Below are 288 nucleotides of genomic sequence, written 5' to 3' on the forward strand. Positions count from 1 at the left end.
GGGGGGAGCTGCCTGGCCCCCGGCTCCAGCCGCTCCTTCAGCTCCTCCAGGCACAGTCCCAGGCGGAAAATCTCCCCTTCCACCGAGCTGCAAGGCAGCGACCATCAGCACCGGGAGACGCCGGGGTTCAGGGCTTTACTGGTGGCAGGAGGGCGGTGGGGGTCAAGCACTTACCGGTCAGGATCGAACTCCCCCGAGGTCCCCGGGTGCTGCTGCCGGGCTTGCAGGTACGCCCGCTCCAGCACATCCTGCGCATCCTTCAGCTTCCTAAACCTCTGTGGCACAACG

General features: G+C 66.7%; 1 protein-coding gene across 1 annotated transcript in view; it reads right to left on the reverse strand.

Annotated features, from left to right (window-relative positions):
* Positions 1-288, reverse strand: part of AKNA (AT-hook transcription factor) — a 9,518-nt gene that overhangs the window by 6,460 nt on the left and 2,770 nt on the right. The window contains 2 exon segments of the mRNA XM_035892025.1: positions 5-87; positions 175-275. Coding sequence (XP_035747918.1) covers positions 5-87; positions 175-275 — 184 coding nt within the window.

The sequence above is a fragment of the Egretta garzetta genome, unplaced genomic scaffold (genome assembly GCF_000687185.1).
Source record: "Egretta garzetta isolate BGI_Z169 unplaced genomic scaffold, ASM68718v1 scaffold344, whole genome shotgun sequence".
Classification (NCBI taxonomy): Eukaryota; Metazoa; Chordata; class Aves; order Pelecaniformes; family Ardeidae; genus Egretta; species Egretta garzetta.